We start from the raw sequence: 16,606 nt of genomic DNA, 5'->3' as shown, positions 1-16,606 counted from the left end.
CTACCTGGCTTAAATTATCTTGAATATGTCCCGTTCTTCGCGTTTTCTTCGCGTCGCGTCGTTTTTTCTTTCGTCCGACTTTTCGCCTGCAAAAAAAAGAGATTAGCTACTGTAAATTAATCCGTGTACGTACTTTTTTGTTGCGTCCGTATTAGCGTTATCCAGGCTACACCGCGTGGAGGTTCGGACGCTTCGTAGCCCAGGTGAGTCTTCGCAAAGCGAAGACCCCCTTCCAAAAAGTGTCGGGCGAGTTGCGGGTCCTCGGCCAATCCATTCAGTACCCACCTGGATGAGGATCGGCCCCTAATACCGAAACCCCGGTGCGCTGGTACCAAAGCCTTCGGTATGTCTTCCATGAGAAGAACCGGGCCTTGTGGATTGGAGAGAGGCTGACTTCCGTTTATAGGAGTTGACAATTAATGAAGACAGTGCAATGGAGGAATCGAAGGCTCCTGGACTGGATCATCTTTGGTCTAATCGCGTCGTTCGGGTGAGATAAGTGCCGGCAACCAGGCCGCTTGCGACACCCCCTCCAAGCCGTAACCACTCAGCTTAACGCGGTTCGTGCTTGTTGACGACAATAAGACCTCCAACGTTCCGTCTGTCCAGTGCGTAAACCGAGGCCGAAGCCCCCCATCGCCCCGCTTACGGGCTCCGGCACGGAATTAACCGTGGGCCACGCTGAGATCCAACTATCCTCGCTTGCCTTCTGCCAAAGAGCCAGTCCTCTCAAGGATGAGACGCGGCGAACCGCGACGCACCCACCCTCAGCCGCAACTGAAGGAAAATCGGTGTGCGCTTCTCTTTTGAACAGCGTAGCCCCGCCCAGCGCGCTCATTGGTCCGCGGTGTCACGTGGTGTGACGTTGAACGCGTTCATTGGCTCTACCGCTCGTAGGCGCGAAATCGTAAACCGGTTTTGAAAACAGGTTGGCGGCAACGGAAATAAAAATGATGCAACCCTACATCTATGATGCAACCACGATGCAACATCGTCGACGTCACGGTCACGCGAGTGACGTACGATCGAAGTTTGCTCGAAGATGGCGGAAGCATGGCGGTGATCCTCGAAACGTGAAGCGTAGAATGCTTAGAATTAGCTCGAGAAGAGCGAGAAGAGCGAAAAATGCCGAACGGAGAGTCTCCACGGCGAAAACGGTGGAGCGCAAGCCGTTTTTTCCCGATTTCGACGTCGCGTGAGTCGACGCCGACGCCGCAACGTCGATCGAGCAAAAGCGGAAGATCATTTCATCGCATTCGCATGCAAGCGATGGACGGAAACCGACGAAAACAGCGAAATAATCGAATTTAGTAAGTAGAGAGCCCCGCCTCCTCCCTCAAACAATCGAGACGAATTATTTTTGCACGACATCGACTGCGAAATGCTTTTCTGTGCAATGTTTCTTTATTTTATTTTTGACGTAAATGTCTAGGTACATGAATTATCATTGATTTCTACTTTTCTCCCTCGCGAACTCGACGCATGGCTCTGGATGGCCTCAGGTTCCGACGCGCCTCTTTTTCCCTCTTGAACTTACTCCCGAATTAGGAAAGCAGAGGAAAGACTGCGAAATCACCTCGTGAAACGGGGTCCCCAAGAAGAACTCGAAAGAATCGTACTCTAGAGCGTTCGAGTCGACTTCGTGCAGATCAATCGTTATTCTAGACACTTCAATTTGCTCAAGCCTATTCCAAATCGCATTCGTATGCGCCGATTTCGTCCGATCCATCGTCTGTTAGCGCCGCGTTAACCCGCTTCGATCCATCGACGTTTTCTCCATCAATTCCTCTCGATCCGATCATTCTCAACGCATTATTGAAATGCATCGATCACATGGCGAAGCGAACGCGCGGTAAAGACACAAATAGAGGCGTTTTTGATTGAAATATTTCTCTGAAGACATTAGTCACGTGCCTGATCCGTCCAGCGGCGATCGAACGCTTTCGCCTGAAGCGATTGGAACGTTTGGAAAAGTCGCCGTGATTTTGCGCGCTCTTGCAATTCAATCCAAGTACGAAAATATTTATTTTGAAATATTTTTTCTTCCTAATTATTTATTAGGTGTCCGCAAAATGTAGCTACTTTGTCGAATGAAGGCGTAGTGGAAAATATTTCCGTACTGGGATGGAATGCAGTGTGCTGGGTAAAAATTCTAAAAAATTTTAATTTTTATTGATTTTTTGAATTTAGGTTAGACGTATTGAATATAAGTGAGACTTTTGTTTTTTTCAAGTGAAGCGAATAATATAATTAATTGATTTTAGCAATGTTGAGGCGTTGATAGAAACATTCACCCAAGCTGTCACATTTCTAGAATCTGTCTATGATCCAGAGCAAAAGTGGAAGCGAAAACATTCGCGAACAATGTCAGTATTAATTAATTAATTAATTAATTAATTAATTTTTGATGTTATGCGTTTCATAGTAGCGGAATAAAATCCAAGTCTTTTGCTCTAGTTAGTGTCATATCAATATCTCTCTTCGCAGGTACTATCTATATATTATTAAACCTTTAATTATTAGTATTTTTTAGATGGCTTTCGAGATATGTCCTCAGTTGAAAATTCGTCTCTTTTTACTGAGTTATCTATGGAGTCTAAATTGATATTGATACATTTGTTTGGGGCCATGATCTATGGCTCTCAAGTAAATACTATTTAAGTATTGATTTTTATTTATAGCCTATGGTTTTTTCTCTAGATGAATTCTGTGAGAGCAATTAATCCTTCGAGTGCGAATGTTCTTCTTCGTCTTCTCTTACCGTCTAATGATCAGATTATGAGTGATTTGACTCTGAATCTGATCAGCGTTGCTTTGCGACTCTTTATCAAATCCGTTCACGTGATGCATTGTTGCAGTCCACACGAAGTTTATATACGATTTTATATGTAAGCTCAAAAATTATTTCTTTTTGGTTTTAGCGTCAAATTGAGGTTTCGTTTCTCTTGACTGGATTTCTTGATAAAATTTCCGCGTTGGCTCAACACGCGGCGATTTCAATCGAGAACAAATTTGATTTGTGGATTCGTTTTATTGGTGACCACCACCACGTGGGTTCCTCGTTAACATAATTTTAATTGGGGGTTTTTTAGAGTCGGTTCCTTCTCTTATGAGATGTCACGATCGTTCGGCACTTCAGGCGATTTTTGTCCAGGTTCAATGCTTTGTACGACTCCCGGATGTATTGCAATTAGCGCAAGTAAGCAATCCCCATCTCAATTTTTTAATTAATTAATTAGTTAATTTTATTAAGAGTTTTCCTGGCGAAGATGAGGCAAAAACTCGACTTTGCATTTCCGTTGTTCGCGCTTTGATGTCTGTAATGGTTGGCTCAGTTTCGATGAAGGTGAAAAAACTAATAGGATAAATATAGATTATCTATTTATTCTGAAGGAGTCGTTCAAAGAACTGCTGGGATACGATGCCCTGAAAAAAATCATAGAAAACACTGTGAAACCGAGTGAAAATCTACTTGCCTCATTTCTCGATATGGTACATGGATACTTAATCTGATCGATTTATGTATTTTTTCTCTCTCTCTTAGGCTGTTGAAGGTTCAATTGTCGACGGATTGAATTCAATTTGCAACACGGACGTTCTTCTTCTATTGGTTCGATGGATTCCGTCTCTGGGCTCTCGGCTCCAGCGTTGGGTAGGGAGTCAATTGAGCGGAACGTGCGTTAGTGGCGCGCATAATTGCATGCTCTGCTGTCGCGCCGGAATGATTACGACAATACTGGATGTCCTCAAAGGAGAGGAAGAAATCGACGAAGCAGCTGCAGGTAAAATAAATAAATAAATAAATAAATAAATAAAGATAGCTTGAGATTATTTATTTATTTATCAATAGAGTATTTAATCTCTTTGTTGGAGACGCTTGGAAGTCATTCCATGACTGCGATCGATCTCAAGAAATTGATTTGTCTTTTTCGGCCAATTGAAGATGGTTGTCAGGTGGGGAATCCGGGATTTTTGTGACGTCGGTTGTCATGGTTTTTTAAGATGCCCTACACTAAGAGACTTCTTCGAGGATTGGAGAGTATGGCGACGTCCGAATACGCTCAAAGTCCGAGAGAATATTTTGATTTGCATCACTCGAATTCTGTAACACTCATATCATTAATTATTATTATTGATTTTTTTGTTTTTAGGGGATTGTTGTTCCGAGAATTTCCAAATGGCCCGGAAGTCATCGAGGATTCACGTTTCACGCGTGGATTTGTCTCGATTCCATGGCAATGCGGCACTCACATCGCAAGCAGACGATAAGAAGACAACTCTATAGGTAAATCAAGTCGGAAAGCGGCGTTCTTTTGGGGTAAGATTACGTTTTAGTTTTCTCTCCCCGTCTGGAATTGGATACGAATCGTTTTTCACGTGTAACGGGGTTCTCGTCGTCGCTGTGAGTCTAAAGAAGGAATATCTGACAGTCGCTTTACCAGATCAGCCTCTCAATGACATGCATTGGGTGAGAAAGAAAAAGAGAAGGCCACACTGGCGACGGACGTAACGTACGTAACTTAACTTCCAAATATGGTCAAAGAGAGTGATGTCACCATTGATGTCACAAAGGCAAGCGGACCAATCAAGAGAAGACTTCTTACGTTACGTTGCGTCGCCAGTGTGGATCACAGAGAATTGAGTTTTTCTATTGATTTTTCGTCCTCCCGTTAGCATCACATCGGAATCATCTATTCGACGACGAAATCGTGGTGGGGCGAAAGCGACGTAAGCGTCTACATCGACGGCGTTCTCAAACGACAGTCGAAAATAAAAATGGCCAGCTTTCGTGACGTCAGTAATAGTCGACTCCACGACGTAATGATTTTATTTTGACTTCTTCATAGGGATTTGGACTGTGTCACATTGGCTGTGGCGGCTTGCAAACGTTGTCACGTGAAGATTCGACGGCTAGTTGGCAAAGCACGAGCACAGACGCTTATTCACCTGTCGATTCCATTGAAGCGGGCCTTGGAAATGCATTTCCGTCTTCCATTCCCGTATAGAGGCTATTATCTTATAGGAAAAGATAACGTAGAGGGGGTTTTGGGTTAATTTAGGCTGGGAGGCAGGATGTTGAGTGGGGTGTACCGGGCTCTTTGCACGGCCAATTGGGACCCGTTTGCGTCTTTCACGAGGCGTTGCAACCGTCGCAGATGTTCGCTCTCTACGCTGGGGGTTAGAGCGCAAAAAATCAATAATAAGAAATAGGTTTTTTTGATAATGATGATGCATAGGTCCAAATGATTTGTTGCAGTTTCAGCCCGGTTGCACTGATAGCCGGCTTTCTAGCTATCTTGTTCTCTACTATAATCCTAAGGTAGATAGATAGATAGACTGAGAAATGCCTCGCGTAAGGGAATCCGTTATTCTTAAGGCCTGTAAAGGGCATTTGTGCATTGATTTGACTCCAAGATCACCCGGAAAACAACGACGCGACGGAAGGTCTAATTAATTAATTAATTAATTAATTCGGGATACTAGTCCTTATTCTCTTTTCTTATTAAAGATTTACTGGACACAAGTGTGTTTCGGATAATATCAAGGTTAGAATGTCTTTTGATTTTTCTCCCCAATAGGTGAATTTTTCGTAGGATTCTCTTCGCAGTTTGGGAGGTGTTCAGCTCTTGTTTCCCTTGTTGGAAATTGTAAATTTGACGTCAAAAAAGGAGACGTTTCAGGACGAAGAGGTAACGCGCACACCAAAAAATCAATAAATATTATTTGAAATTTTAAAATTAAGGAAACTTTGACTGATGGGCGAACGTATAAACGAGAGCCTCAATTCATTGCCCAATTTCTCTCTCTCCTACGATGTTTTATTCACGGATCGCAAGGGAATCAAGAAATGTTGCTACAAAGTCAAGGAATAGCAAAAGTCGGAGTTCTTCTACGAAAAGTAAGAAAACCTATTAATATTATTGATTATTTTTTATGATGTATTTATAGGTTAATCCGGAGTTTCTCAATGTTGATACTTTGAATGCGGTTCAGGCTCTCGTCGAATCGGCGTCGTGTCAAAAGACGAATCTTCTCGCTGAGGTTTATAAGTATTTGGTTTTCGATTTTGGAATTTGGTGCTGTACGAAATTCGACGTGCGAATTGGTAAGGTAACGAAATTATTAATAATTAGGAAATATTTTTTTTCCCTAAGGTCACATCCAATACGTTTCTACGATAATGAAAGACGATTTTGATATGTGTCGAGCGAATTATGGCGTTCAATTCATTCTCAACGTAATTCAGAAATACTACAGGTATTTTAATTAATTGATTGATTGAAAATAATTCTTCCTTTTATTGGATTTTAGTTCCCCTGGTGTTGCAACTCCCGTATCTCCGGCTTCTCTCTCCCCGAAAAGTTTTATTCTTGATGATGACGAAGCGAAAGCCGTGCGAGGATCTTTGATTGGTTCGCCGCCTCATTTTTAAATAATTTCCCTATTTATTTTTTGTTTTCTTTAGGTGCTATTAAATTTTATGTTCAGAATGGAATTCATGTTGAAGAGCTGGACTTCTTTTTGAATTTTCTCGCTGGATCACATGACCCTGAACAGGTGAACGTTTTTCCCTCGCGTTTCTATGGTAATTTCGTTTATTTAGATTGTTGATCTCTTGGAATTGATGCTCGCCTTGATGGCCACGAGTTCGGGAAAGGAAAAATTCGTGTCTCTTCTCTCTGCGAGCGAAAGAGGCGATCAACTTTGGTCTCTCACTCAATTCGGCGACGAGAGAATCAGAATTCGCGTACTAAAGGCAAGAGCAATAAATTATATATAAATAATCAATAGTATCTCCTCCAGATAATTCTTTTTCTATTGAAATCGGATAGCGTTTCTACCAAACAAAAAAGATTGATTTTGCTGGACGAAGACAGTGCAGGTAGAAAAAATAATTAATTAATTAATAATCTGACGTATTTTTAATTCTTGAAGCTGTTTGTCAAAATATGTCGCCTTATAAAATGTCCCACGCTATCGCTTCATTGCTTCTCGATCTATCTCGCGTCCCATTGGACGGTTTCTCTTCGCATTCCGACTGTCTTCACAATTTTGGTCTCGTCACTTCGGCCGTCGAATTGGCCGTCAACGGCGACTACGCAATCCGATTACGTTTATGCGATCAGGTGACGTCGTCGAAAAAATCGCGTTTTTATATCGAATTCGTTGTTTATAGATCCGTAGTTCGTTGTGGAAATATCCGAAGGGGTTGGGGGATTATGCTCAGCAGCCCAATTGGTTTGAAGGGCTTGTTTCTCTTCTGACTCCTCTCCGGCGTAACGCCGCTGATGAGCGGGACTTTGACGTCGTCGCTTCGGCGACGGAGAAGGCTGTTTGCGGCGAGCTGTGCGACACTGTTGAGGAGATATTGGCTCGTGTTATGTGGACGGGACAGATGCAGGAGAGTAGTTGGAAAGTGAGGCGGTTTAGGGGGTTATAGTCCCTTAATCGTGCTGGATTCTTTGGGGTAGGAAAGGGGACAGGTTTTAGCTTGTATAGATGAATTGTTCAAGCGTCATCGTCTCATTGTTTCGCCGGTTCTACTCAAGAGAAAGTGAGTCGAGAAACGAGGTCATAGGAACGACTGTAGTGTACGCGGTGTTCTAGTCTCTTTGAGCGTTGTCTTAGCATTGCTCTCGCTGACGTCGAAGCCTCGGGTAATTGACGTCTTCGCGCGATTCCCTCTTTTATTTGTTCGTCTAGATCAAGCGCATAAAATCGCTGGTCATTTATTAGAAGCTATAGAAGCGTTTCTTTTCACTGAGAATTCAGGTAGAGCAATAAAAAAATCAAAGTCGTGGACTAAATTAAATTGAATTTTTAGATGATTTGAACGAGGCATTGAGTCCCAAGGTTTTAATTAATTAATTAATGATATCTTCTTCTACACGGTATATACTTTTAGATAATCAAATTGTCTTCTCAGCTGCTTGAAAAGCTGAGAGTTTGGAGTGAGCAGAACCGAGATCTAGTTCGATTTGGACTACGATTACTCCTTACTGGCCTATGCGAATCCAGAGAACACGTACGTCTCATTTCTATGTCTTATAGTGCGAAGCAGGGGATCCCCGTCTTAGATATGCGCTGAATCCGCTTCCCAGCTCTTACCTGTTCTCCACGCGTTGCCATTTCAGTCGGAAAATGACGCCTTTTATGTTCTCGGTTCGGTGAGTGATGCTCTTCTTGTTGCGGCTACGATTCGAAAGGATGAGGGGAATGAGGCGCCTTTGGGACGATACAATTACGCTCTTCTTGTGCCTCTCGTCAAAGTGATTCGTCAAAAGTGCGTTGAGAAGTTCAATTTGGAGAAATTCCTTCCGAATTTTCCCTCGCATCCTGATTCGTCGTTTCCCAAGTCCTTTGCTGAATATAAGGAGTCACATGAATGGAAAGACACCATGGAGGAAAAGGTACGCGTTTAAATGAGCTCGAAACGATGTAAGGGAACTTTCCTTCGAGGTTTATCCTATTATGAAAATGTACGCGACGGATTTGCACTTGGAAGCGAGTGCCAAGTTGGCGCGACTCTGGCAGGAGAGCCACGTACAATATTCGACTTCTCTAAAGGCCTACAAGGAGAGCATGGCCAATAGCATGACCCGATTACACGTAAGAGAAAAATATATGCGTATTTTTAATTAGTATTGTTTTTCTAGATTGAGGTGATGGATCCCTTTTTGCGTCGGCGCAGCGCCGAGCGCGATCGCTACGCCGCTGAGTTAGCCGAAGAGAAAACTCGTCATTTGATGACGTTGCGGCTTTGGAATGAGCAGAAGAGATTTCTGACGGGCGCTAAGGGAGCGTGGTGCAAAAATCGACGAGACGACGATCATTGGATGCTTGATCGATTGGAGAATTTCTCGCGAATGAGACCGAAATTGAAAGTGAATTATAATTTCGATTCTCATTTGGATGCGAGTCGACGAAGAGATTTGGGAGGTATAATTCATTAATTAAATATTTTAGTTAATTAATTAGAAAGATTTGGGAGGTTTTGTATTATAATTAAATATTTTAATTATTTAATTAATTAGAAGAGTATTAAGAATATAATTCATTTTAATTAATTAGAAAGATTAATTAGACAGATTTGGGAGGTTTTGTATTATAATACATTAATTAAATATTTTAATTCATTAATTAGGTTTGCCTGATGACGAGACGGACTTGAAATTATCAGTCGTCGTCAAAAAAGAGGCGCGCGTGCGAGGGCAAAAGGAAGATCGATTGGAAGACGAAGAATGGCTTGCTCTTCGAGAAGCAGAAAAGTAAGGAAATCCTACCAAGAGTCTATGTATTATATGTGTGTTTTAGCGCCTTTGAGAGCGCCGACGAACGAGAGAATCTTCTCCTAATGGAGTCATGTGAAATGATTATTCACACTGACGTCATTCCCGGCCTTTTTAAAGTCACACAATCGCAGATTCTCTTTCTAGACAAAAGACCGCCGTCTGAACGAGCCCAAGGCATCATTCAGTTAAAAACCCAAGGGGAAATTAATCTTATTTTTAGTTGTGGGTGGCGATTATTGCTGGGAAGTGTCCGATCTTCGCGAAGTGCACATGCGTCGCTACAATCTCCGTCGCAGCGCTTTGGAATTGTTTTTCGTAGATAGAAGCAATTATTTCGTCAATTTTTCCAAACAGGTAAAAATAAAAAAATTTTTGAGAGAGAGAAGAGTCGTTTTTTCTCTCGGCTAGAATCGTAATCAAATTTACTCGAAGCTTCTCTCCCTTCGTTCGCCGAATTTGATTTATGCAAAGGCGCGCAGTCCGGCTCAGGTTCTCGTCTCATCTGGACTAACAAAGGCAAGAAGAATAATGATTAAATAATTAATTAAAATGTACATAAATGTAGAAGTGGATTAATCGTGAAATATCGAATTTTGACTATCTCATGCAACTCAACACGATAGCAGGACGAACGTACAACGATCTTAGTCAATATCCAGTGGTAAATAATTAAATAATCTCGACTTTACATCATCAAATCGTGGTCTAATCAGTTTCCTTGGATTTTATCTGACTACAAATCCAAAGAACTGAACCTAGACGATCCCACTATATATCGCGATCTCTCCAAACCCGTTGGCGTTCTCAATTCCGAATTCGTTCCCTCCGTTCGCGAGCGATACGAAATGTTCGAAGATCCGACGGGCGTCGTGGATAAATTTCACTACGGAACGCACTACTCCAGCGCGGCGAGCGTCATGCACTATCTAATACGTCTCGAACCCTTCACGACTTTTCACATCGAATTGCAGAGCGGAAAGTAAGTATGGGATTATTTAATTATTTTTTATTTATTTTTTTCTTGAGGTTTGATTTGGCTGATCGGCAGTTCTATTCGATTCCTGGAGCGTGGGACACGGTGATGAAGAATCCGAGTGACGTCAAGGAACTCATACCGGAATTTTTCTATATGCCCGAATTTCTCGCGAATCATAACGGTAATTTCGTCCCCTCCCCTCCCTTCTCCCCGTGGGGAAATGTATCTGGTGATTTCAGATTTTGATCTGGGTGTTCGGCAATTTGGTCAAATGCGTGTCGATGACGTCATTTTACCTCCGTGGGCGAATAGCCCCGAAGACTTCATTCAAAAGCATAGAAAAGCTTTGGTGAGTCTTTTGAGCGTGCGAGACAAGTTGCGCATTTTTTTCCTTATTAGGAGTCCGAATTCGTCTCGTCGAATCTTCACAATTGGATCGATTTGATTTTTGGATACAAGCAACAGGGCCCCGCCGCCGTCGAAGCGCTCAACGTCTTTTATTATTGCACATACGAAGGTAAAGAGAAGAGAAGTGTTCTATATTTAGAGACTGTTTTCTTTTTCTTAGGCAATGTTGATCTGGATGCGATAACCGATCCACAGGAGCGTCGTTCTCTCGAGGGAATGATAAATAATTTCGGTCAGACACCGACTCAACTTCTCAAGGTAAAAAAACTTTCGAATGTCGCGCAAATTTCCTTCCTTCGTTCTAGGAGCCTCATCCCAAGCGAAAAACCGTCGAAGAAGTGGCGAAGTATAAATCGAGATTGGCTGACAGTGCGGCGACGCAACCGAACGTTTTCAATCATCTCGACGACATCAAGACGTTTTTCGTCGAGCTTCATAGCGATGGGGAAGGATTAGCCTTCGTAGCCGTGCCCCGTGTCGTCACTCGTTCCTTTATCGATACGGGAATATTGGGCGATTTGATAAGCGTGAGTAATTCGGGCGTGAAATTCAATCACGGTTGGCTGCCTTATTCGTCGCGAAAAAAGGAGGTATTCACGTTTAATATTGATCCTCTTTTGGCGGCTCAAAGGTGAGATAGAACGAACGCGTGCGCATCTATTCGATTTCCTTAGGCCTGGGGCGAATGTGGGCGCTCCTTTCTCGCCTGATATCAATATTGGGCCCAATATCTTTGCCTTGACTGTCGACGGGAAACTTCTCATTACAGTCGGTCATTGGGACAATACGGTTCGAGTTTATAATCCAACTAGAACGAAAATTGTTAATTGCCTTCGTCATCATTCGGGTAGCTACGTCATCATGCCATGGGGGTGTGATGGATTGGTTTTTGTTTTAGATATTGTTGCGTGCGTTTCGCTTGATCGCGCTGGTCATCACGCTATCACGGGAAGCTTCGACTCGACGTGTATAATTTGGAGAATTTTGCATAGCGTACATAAAGAAAAATCTGGAAAATTTAGACGCATTTTTCTTTGTGTTTGTCTATAGGGAGGAATAGCTAGTGCCTTGGATGAAACCCCTGTACAAACTCTGTTTGGACACGACGGAAAAGTACCATAATAATAATCAATATGATTAATTATTTAATTAATCTTTTCTATTTAGGTTACTTCTGTTGCTGTGAGCTTTGAGCTGGATATTGCTGTGAGCGGATCTGAGGTGGTATAGGCATCGTTTCTATATTGTTTGTCCGAGTATTTTCTTTAGAATGGCACCTGTCTTGTGCATACGGTGAGGCAGGGACAATTCGTTCGTTGTCTCAGCCCTGGGAAGTGTCCAAGCGCAATTGTTCCTCTCTTGCATATTGGGGATCTTGGCTCGATTTTGTTCTACGCTCAATCGAAGGCAAGGCCACTGTAGAATATAGGAAAAATGATCTGATAGGGATTTGTAGGAAAGTGGTGGTCAGAGTAGTCTGTGTTACTACAGCATTAATGGAAATCTTCTGGCTTTGACATCTGTCGGAAATTCGGTTAATGATATGACTATATCAGGTGAATACGTCATCACTGCAGAAGACAAGACTCTCTTTATCAGGTCCATCACAAGGTGAGATGCATAGATATCTAATTTATTTATTTATTTATTTATTTATTTATTTTTTTAGTTTTAAAGTTCTGTATGAAGTTTCTTTCTATTCTCCGATTCAGTGCGTTACTGTGTTGCACAAGAACACGCACATATTGCTTGGACTCAAAGACGGAAAACTCATCATTTTAGCCGTGCCCTCGTCGAAAGTCAAATAGGAAGTACAAACGTGGTATGGCAAACAAATCATTTTCTTTCTTTTCTACGTGGAAAGCGTTTGTCAGCATTAACTGTATTTATTTTGACCTTATTTTTAGCATCAACTTGCCAAGAGAGAATCATCAATGTCGAGGTAAACGGTATTAGTGAGCGCGTTTGACATTCCCCAACTGGTGCAGCTGAACTAACAAACGCCACGAACCATTTTCTCTTTAGTATCTCTATCATGACCCCGCCTCCCCTCCCTGTACATTTAATTAGATTTATTTCAAAAGCCAAAGTGCACCACCACAATTGAACATTTATTTTTCTTGCACACATATTATACATTGGATTCCAAAAATCACACTACACAAACCAAGGAAAGAGACGACGCCGTACAGTACAATCAAACAAGACAGAAAAAAACGAAGAGAGAAAGACAAGAACGAAGAAATCAGCGAGTCTATTACCACTGAAATCCACCACTATTATTACTACTAAAGGGATTTCCTCCTTGGGAAGGCACTGGCTGACCGAAACCGCCGGAGAAAGCGCTCTGTTGGGCGGAATAGGTGAGGCCAGGAGCCGGTTGACCAGACCGTACGGGCGCGGAGGAATCTGGCAGAAGAGGTGGCGGCAAAAGTGAACCGCTACTCGGCCCGGAAGTGTAACCCATTGACGTCTGAGTGCGCAATTCATTCAACGTTTTTGTCTTGGGTTTTTGTGCGTTTGCAAATGGATTCGACGTCTGCATGGGCTTCACGGAAAAACTCGGTCCGAACGTGGAGGCGGGTGCCGTCACCGCCGCCGCTGAAGGAGCATTGGAGAGAAACGGGTTCGACGAGGCGGCAGCGGGGGGAATGGACGGCTTGTTGCCTAGCAACGAATCGACGTTGACCAAACTGGAATGTTCGCCGAGAAAAGCTTGAGGTTTCTTATCAGTCGGCGGCGGATCACCACCACCACCACCGTGTGGGAGGGATTGCTGTATGGGCGTCATGTCAAATGCCACCGGTGCCGCTGCTGCCGTTTCGACGGGCGCAGGTGCGGCGCCGAATACATCATACGGCTCTTTGACTGGTTGAGCGGGGGGTGACTGAACGGGCGCCGGGCCAGCGCCAAAAGGCGTATCCATGGATTCCCATGCGGGAACTTGACGCCGCGCAGACGCCGCCGCCGCCGCCGCGGGAGCCCACGGATCGCCGCTGTTAGCGCCGCCGGCCGGATTTTTGACTGACCACGGATCCGGAGACACGAAATCGCTTTCGAAACCGCTCTTCGCCGATGACGATGACTGAGCGGATATATCGAGTAACGTAGCTCCTCCAGGGGTCGGTTGACTAGTCGTCGCCTTGCTTTGTTCGATGACGCGCTGTAGACGAACCTCTTCGGCCATTCGAAGCTCTTTATCGTGTTCGGCTTGCTGTCGACTCAAAGCGATTGCCAATTGAAGCTGCATGTCTTCTTCGGCCGTGTCAGTCGGTCGCGCTTGCTCGATGGGCGGCGTGGTCGTAGTCGTAGTCGTAGTCGTCGCTTGATTCGTTTCGGTGGGTTGCGTAGTGGGCGTGGTCGTCGCTACATGACTGACGACCGGCACTCTGACTGTGCCACTACCGGCGGCGGCCGGCGTCTGTTTCTTATTACCGCCGAATTTCACAGCGACTTGCGACGAACTAATCGCCGTATTCGCTTGAGCGAATCGTTCTTTGGCTTTGAGAGCTTTTTCGCGCTCCGCTTTGAGTCGATCGTCGTCCTTGAGAAGAAGAACGAGTTGCTTCGCTTTTTCCCGTACGTTCACGCCCTGATCCTTTCCGTCCTTATCGACGAACTGAAAGTCCTTGAGCGTTTGTATGGTAAAGACGTGCTCGCGCGATTGCTGATAGACGCGTTCGGAGCCCGTTTTGATGAGATATTCCAAAACGACGAGCGCTTTGTAAACGTGACGCCAATTTTTGCCGTGATCGTTCAATCGGCGCCAGACCATCGTCATGACGGGACCGAATTCCATTACGTTGTACGTCGCGTCGGCGATTTCCGACATCAACGTCGAACTGGGGCCCCACGGATCGTTCGACGTCGCCTCGCGCACTTTCACTTCGCCTTCCGTGTAGTTGTTCACGACATTCTTGATTTGACGACGAATCGGCATCGTCTCGCGTCGCAAGGGGAAACGAGGAGCTCGCGTCGATCACTTTGTCGCGGGCAGAAATGCTCGTGACGTCACTCGCTTTGCTTCCGATGACATCATCGCGGAAGGCATGCACCCTTTCACAACGCGCACGTTAGCATAAATCCGTTTCTCGCCATTTCGCTGCAATCTCGGCCGAGAACTGAGACGGCTCGACACCGTGAACGTTGGATCAGGTAGGCAGTGGCGATAAATAGTCAGTCTCAGCGTCTCAGAAGGGAAATTTGTTTTTTTTTTTTGCGATCGCGCACTAAAGAAACTGCAGCCCTCCAACAACACATGCATACATAACAAATTCGCACTACTAGCTGGCAGTCTCAAGTGCACATGGCCCCGTGTTCTAAGCGTCGGTGCAATAAGCCGCAGAGCATATGGGCGTCTTATTGAAGTAGTAAACGTAGTAGGCTCCACAATTCACAATTTTGAGTCCAATATTCCAATAGCAGCAATCGCCGCCCCAACTGAAACAGACCGTGTCCGAGACCTCAACTCCGACCGTCGAAGGATGGATACCTTTGAGCCATCCGGGAGTTGCCGTTCCGCAGCTTTTCGGTTGAACGCAAGTTTCGGGCAACTTACCACCGATGCTCGCGTCAAAGCGATACCAGCCAACAGCGAGATTCCTTGAATCGCATATAATGTTAGATTGATCTCTATTTGACTTCTTTCTCCACGTGTCTTTTAGCAGGGTCGCAGTTTTACAAGCCGAATGACTTGTTGGGCCTTGGAGGACAACTTTGTTACCTCCAGAGTTGCCCTGGTATGAGACAGGGCCACTTGGCGAATCGATGCTAATAGGGACGCTATTCTTTCCGACGAAACCATTTTGATACGCTTTCAAATTGAAAATGACCGTCTTGAAAGCGTTGGGCTTGGCCTTGAGAGATAAGACGGTGCCGTTTGGCCACGTGAATGTAGCAGTATACGTCACGCTCGGATTGAAGCCGTCTCCTTGAATGACAAGTACTCCCGTTGCGATTGTATACGAGAAAGAAGTCCACCAGGTCATAAAGTCAATTTGATTGTGACCCGGTCTTCCCTTGAATATCACCTCCGTTCGGTTTTGGTACCAAACGGTCACCGTCGCTCGACGTTTGTGGCTTGGCCACTCTGTCGCGTCGGGCAACTCACATCCGATATTGTAATAAATTGTATTTCTTTTATAGGGTTCCACGGGGGAGTAGGTCGAATAGAGACGATTCCCGTCGGCGTTTTCGAAGCGGCAAACGTATTGAGGTTCGATTTGTTCGTGATAGTACTTCTCCATGCCGAAAGTAACGATTCCAACGACTTGGTCTTTTCCGATTGTCGGCACTCTGGAGCGATTCATGTTCATCCACGTGTATTCGGGCGATTCGAAGAGAGAAAATGCCATTGCGTTTCCGCCACCGCCGCCGCCGGGCGAGCAGGAACCGCCCGATGCACCGTCGCGTCCGTCGCGTCCATCCTTGCCGTCTCGTCCTAAATAGATACATGACATAATCAGATTTTATTTTTTAGAAACAAATTATGGATGTTTCTTCTCGCCCCGCCGCTCTCCCCCGTCAACGTTTCCGCTGTCTCCCCCTCACTGGCCCCACCGCAGCGTTTCAACCTCGCGCGGGGCCCCACCCTAAAATTAACTTGATGGATCGACCACATGTACCTGCAGGTCCAGTGTCTCCGCGATCTCCCTTGGGTCCGCGTATCGATTGAGGTGATTGAGCGGATTGATTTTGCGATTTTCCCGTTGTGAAACAGATTCCGTTTGGAACGTGGAGCTCAACTTTTCCCGACGCATCACTCGACACGGATGGGACGACGTCGAGGGAAAGCGCAACAGTGCAAAGAGCAAGAATTGCGAGAATCGACTGCCAGCTCATGATGCTGATGCTGCTGCTGCTGCACGTGTAGCTGTGGTATGTCGATAGGCGAGTCTCGCTAAGGCACGCGTGATACATATACGTACTC

At 44.7% G+C, this 16,606-nt stretch overlaps 3 protein-coding genes across 3 annotated transcripts; 1 reads left to right on the top strand and 2 right to left on the bottom strand.

The window, feature by feature from the left end:
• Positions 1-1,033: 1,033 nt before the first annotated feature.
• LOC136183382 (neurobeachin-like protein 1) lies at positions 1,034-12,590 on the top strand. The gene is made up of 62 exons (XM_065969990.1): positions 1,034-1,310; positions 1,433-1,502; positions 1,549-1,615; positions 1,666-1,852; positions 1,900-2,011; positions 2,062-2,143; positions 2,191-2,210; positions 2,265-2,366; positions 2,426-2,487; positions 2,534-2,646; positions 2,701-2,868; positions 2,922-3,036; positions 3,093-3,199; positions 3,254-3,346; positions 3,394-3,492; positions 3,545-3,782; positions 3,851-3,954; positions 4,003-4,104; positions 4,152-4,285; positions 4,336-4,468; positions 4,675-4,794; positions 4,848-5,000; positions 5,061-5,178; positions 5,238-5,320; positions 5,378-5,445; positions 5,510-5,546; positions 5,595-5,690; positions 5,744-5,899; positions 5,950-6,106; positions 6,156-6,258; positions 6,313-6,413; positions 6,467-6,558; positions 6,605-6,757; positions 6,805-6,883; positions 6,937-7,127; positions 7,178-7,417; positions 7,473-7,555; positions 7,609-7,658; positions 7,705-7,773; positions 7,826-7,854; positions 7,907-8,026; positions 8,079-8,411; positions 8,461-8,610; positions 8,658-8,940; positions 9,146-9,269; positions 9,316-9,467; positions 9,514-9,647; positions 9,702-9,809; positions 9,859-9,954; positions 10,007-10,272; positions 10,320-10,450; positions 10,509-10,618; positions 10,669-10,786; positions 10,838-10,935; positions 10,983-11,308; positions 11,352-11,524; positions 11,576-11,670; positions 11,728-11,790; positions 11,845-11,898; positions 11,947-12,084; positions 12,134-12,288; positions 12,347-12,590. The coding sequence occupies exons 2-62, from the start codon at positions 1,483-1,485 to the stop codon at positions 12,483-12,485; spliced, it is 7,602 nt and encodes a 2,533-aa protein (XP_065826062.1). The 5' UTR covers positions 1,034-1,310; positions 1,433-1,482; the 3' UTR covers positions 12,486-12,590.
• Positions 12,591-12,767: 177 nt separating this feature from the next.
• On the bottom strand, positions 12,768-14,691 carry LOC136183384 (epsin-2-like). Its single transcript, XM_065969992.1, has one exon. It carries the CDS (start codon positions 14,615-14,617, stop codon positions 12,935-12,937), a length of 1,683 nt encoding a protein of 560 aa, XP_065826064.1. The 5' UTR covers positions 14,618-14,691; the 3' UTR covers positions 12,768-12,934.
• A 175-nt stretch (positions 14,692-14,866) lies between these two features.
• Positions 14,867-16,561, bottom strand: LOC136183391 (uncharacterized). The gene is made up of 2 exons (XM_065970002.1): positions 16,302-16,561; positions 14,867-16,117 (listed from the first exon to the last, which is right to left on the bottom strand). The coding sequence occupies exons 1-2, from the start codon at positions 16,516-16,518 to the stop codon at positions 14,997-14,999; spliced, it is 1,338 nt and encodes a 445-aa protein (XP_065826074.1). The 5' UTR covers positions 16,519-16,561; the 3' UTR covers positions 14,867-14,996.
• Between the last annotated feature and the right edge of the window lie 45 nt (positions 16,562-16,606).

This window comes from Oscarella lobularis, chromosome 2 (genome assembly GCF_947507565.1).
Source record: "Oscarella lobularis chromosome 2, ooOscLobu1.1, whole genome shotgun sequence".
Taxonomy (NCBI): domain Eukaryota; kingdom Metazoa; phylum Porifera; class Homoscleromorpha; order Homosclerophorida; family Oscarellidae; genus Oscarella; species Oscarella lobularis.
The sequence above is the reverse complement of the archived record's forward strand: the minus strand, read 5'-3'. Positions and strand labels throughout refer to the sequence as shown.